This window comes from Leucopleurus acutus (genome assembly GCF_964270905.1).
Source record: "Leucopleurus acutus genome assembly, chromosome: 6".
In the NCBI taxonomy this organism is placed as follows: domain Eukaryota; kingdom Metazoa; phylum Chordata; class Mammalia; order Artiodactyla; family Delphinidae; genus Leucopleurus; species Leucopleurus acutus.
Window position 1 is genome coordinate 81,351,060 of NC_139149.1, and position 3,809 is coordinate 81,354,868.

Sequence of the window (3,809 nt, forward strand, 5' to 3'; positions counted from 1 at the left end):
CTGCTTCATAACCTCTCCTTCAGCCAGTTCCTCTAAGCTATCGTTCTCGCTCGCTCCCACAATTCACAACCGCTGTAACCGAGGCCCACGGAGGAGGGAGCGCGGGCGGAGCGGCGGAGGGCCGGCGCTCGGGGCCGGACTTCATTGGCTCTCTGGACGGAAGCGGCGGTGCGGCTCGGCTGCGCATGCGCCCCTCACACGTGCTTCCAGAACGCCCCCACCGCCGCTTCATCTTCGCAGGCATCATGCTGCGGATTTCTGCCTTTCGGCTGCTAGGACGCACGGGGGCGAGTAGGCTCTCGCTCTTGGAGGACTTTAGCTTACGCCACTACAGTTCGGACCCTCTCGGTGTCCGGGACGATACCCGCGACGCGCGCGCCTATTTCACCACACCCATCTTCTACGTAAACGCGGCGCCGCACATCGGGCACCTGTACTCGGCGCTACTGGCTGACGCCCTGTGCCGACACCATCGCCTCCGAGTTCCCAGCGCCGCCGCCACGCGATTCTCCACTGGTACCGATGAGCACGGCCTCAAGATTCAGCAGGCAGCAGCCGCTGCGGGCCTGGCTCCGTCCGAGCTGTGCGACAGAGTCTCTGCCCAGTTCCAGCGGCTTTTCCGGGAGGCTGACATCTCCTCCACCGACTTCATCCGCACCACTGAGGCCCGGCATCGGATGGCTGTGCAGCATTTCTGGGGGGTGCTGAAGGCTCGGGGTCTTCTCTACAAGGGGCTCTATGAAGGTTGGTATTGCGCCTCCGACGAGTGCTTCCTGCCTGAAGCCAAGGTCACCAGGCAGCCCGGCCCGTCGGGGGATTTGTGTCCTGTATCTCTGGAGAGCGGGCATCCCGTCTCCTGGACCAAGGAAGAAAACTACATTTTCAGGCTTTCCCAGTTCCGGGAGCCGCTCCAGCGGTGGCTGCGGGGCGACCCTCAGGCCATCACCCCGGAGCCATTCCATCACGCAGTCCTTCAGTGGCTGGAAGAGGAGCTGCCTGACCTATCCGTCTCTCGAAGGAGTAGCCACTTGCACTGGGGCATTCCGGTGCCGGGGGACGATTCGCAGACCATCTACGTATGGCTGGATGCCTTGGTCAACTACCTTACTGTAATTGGCTACCCAAACGCTGAGTTCAAATCTTGGTGGCCCACCACCTCTCATATCATAGGCAAGGACATTCTCAAATTCCATGCTATCTATTGGCCTGCCCTCCTCTTAGGGGCCGGCATGAGCCCCCCACACCGCATCTATGTTCACTCCCACTGGACGGTCTGTGGTCAAAAGATGTCTAAGAGCTTGGGCAACGTGGTGGATCCCAGGACATGCCTTGACCGCTATACTGTGGATGGCTTCCGCTACTTTCTCCTTCGTCAGGGCGTCCCCAACTGGGACTGTGATTACTATGGTGAAAAGGTGGTTAAGTTGTTGGATTCCGAGCTGGCATTTGCTTTGGGAGGTCTCTTGAACCGATGCACTGCCAACAGAATAAATCCTTCTGGGACCTATCCGGCTTTTTGCACTACCTGTTTTCCCAGTGAGCCAGGGTTGGTGGGGCCATCAGGTCGTGCTCAGGCAGAGGACTATGCTCTGGTGAGCGCAGTGGCCACTTTGCCCAAGCAGGTGGCAGACCACTATGATAACTTTCAGATCTATAAGGCCCTGGAGGCAGTATCCAGCTGTGTCCGGCAAACTAATGGCTTTGTCCAAAGGCATGCACCATGGAAGTTGAACTGGGAGAGCCCAGTGGATGCTCCCTGGCTGGGTACTGTGCTTCATGTGGCCTTGGAATGTTTGCGAGTCTTTGGAACTTTGCTCCAGCCTGTCACCCCAAGCCTAGCTGACAAGCTGCTGTCTAGGTTGGGGGTCTCTGCCACAGAGAGGGGCCTTGGAGAGCTCCATTTCTTGCCTCGATTCTATGGACATCCATGCCCTTTTGAAGGGAGGAGGCTGGGACCTGAAACTGGGGTCTTGTTTCCAAGACTGGACCAGTCCAGGGCCTGGCTGGTAAAAACCCATAAGACCTAGAAACTCAGTTCTTATTAGCTGTGGTAAAAAAGCAAACATCTTATTTTCTTATTTTTCATTTTCAGGAAAGTTATACTAATGCTTTCTGAAGTGTTGCATCAAATGAGCACATAAGTAATGTCCCTGTGAAAAGAGGTTTGTAGCCTTTCAGGAGCCTACTCCCTACTCTCCAGTTCTCTGTGTCCATTAACCACTGTCCTTTGCACCCCAGTGTCTCTAAGATGTCTCCAGGGGAAAGGTGGGTAAGAGACAACTTTGCTGATACTACTCCTTCTCATTGTGCCTCTGTCCAAACCACAGTTATTTGCCCAGACTACCTCTCATGGCTTGTTTGTCACTGGCCTGGCCTCTGCTGGGCAAATTAGTGCGTGTGGGGGTTGGAGGCCCCCTCCCTCAGCTTTTACTTTGTTATATATGTTGGGTCTCCTGTTAAAAAGAGGTTGTTTCATTAAACCTTTAAAAACCAGTGTCCTAGACTAGGTGATTTTTGCCTATGTTTATATTCTCAATTCTTAACAACCATGACTCCCTGCTTTGCTAGTTAATAATCCAGTAGTTGTGCTTTGTAACATTACACTTTAACCAGTAGGTGGCTCTAGTCTCACACATTTAATTACTTAACATTGAGGTTTCAGAATATTTAGGATAGGTTTTCTGCTTCCTAATTTTGCAAAATTTAAATTTAAAGAAAAAATTTTATTGCTTTCCTTAAAATAAGGATAACTGCAACCACTGCTGTTTTACAGTAAGCAATAGAAAGATCAGAATCCTTAGTTTTTTTCAGACTACTGAAAAAGGACATTTACTCTATTAAATGTTTAGTAAGCTAATAAGTAAAGGTATCACGTTTGTTTGGACTATGATGAATTATAAAGCTCTTTTTTTAATTTATTTATTTTTATTTTTATGGTACGCGGGCCTCTCACTGTTGCGGCCTCTCCCGTTGCGGAGCACAGGCTCCGGACGCGCAGGCTCAGCGGCCATGGCTCACGGGCCCAGCCGCTCCGCGGCATGTGGGATCTTCCCGGACCGGGGCACGAACCCGTGTCCCCTGCATTGGCAGGCGGACTCTCAACCACTGCGCCACCAGGAAAGCCCCTATAAAGCTCTTTTGAGGTACTTGGTATGTTAAAAATTTTTTAAACTTTAATAACATTAGGTTTATAGGTATGATTTTAAAAATCTGTAGATAGTTCAAAAGGGCAATATTTTCTTTATATTTCTTGGTCTTAATTTTGTTATCCACATACATAATTTACCTTATATGATTTCGTTTGGTCAATCAGGATCTATAATACAATATAGAAATTGTGGAATAGCTAATATAAATGTTAATACATTTACTTTCAAGTAGTTTTTACTAATTTCCCTTTGCTCCTTTAACTTATTAAAGTTTAAAAGTTTCTAAGTACCTTATCCAGATCTCTTCTGTTGCATTTGTTGAAGGTGATGGTGAAGGGAGGAAATGATCAATGCTCCAGGAATCTCAAACTGGATTTAGGGATCTCTCCAAGGCTCCATAAGAGAACATCACAGAGAAGATGTTAAGGTATCAACTTATACAATGACTACAACATAGTAAGCCAGCATTATATCTCATAGGTGATTGGACAGCTAGGGCAAAGTTTAAAATGAGAACTTGCCTTGAGATATCCATTCTAAGCATGGTAGCAAGCAGAGAGGGCTCACCATGAAGTAAACTGTGCTGGTAGTTCCCCCAGATTTATTCTGGGTGCTACTGTTCAGCTCCAATTTCTGTTTATTAGTTGGTGTGGCGAAAGA

The 3,809-nt window shown here is 49.4% G+C and overlaps 1 protein-coding gene across 1 annotated transcript; it reads left to right on the top strand.

Moving 5' to 3' along the window:
- Positions 1-230: 230 nt before the first annotated feature.
- On the top strand, positions 231-2,027 carry MARS2 (methionyl-tRNA synthetase 2, mitochondrial; the record flags this gene model as incomplete). The annotated part of the gene is made up of 1 exon (XM_082841722.1): positions 231-2,027. Exon 1 carries the CDS (start codon positions 246-248, stop codon positions 2,025-2,027), a length of 1,782 nt encoding a protein of 593 aa, XP_082697848.1. The 5' UTR covers positions 231-245.
- Positions 2,028-3,809: the final 1,782 nt, after the last annotated feature.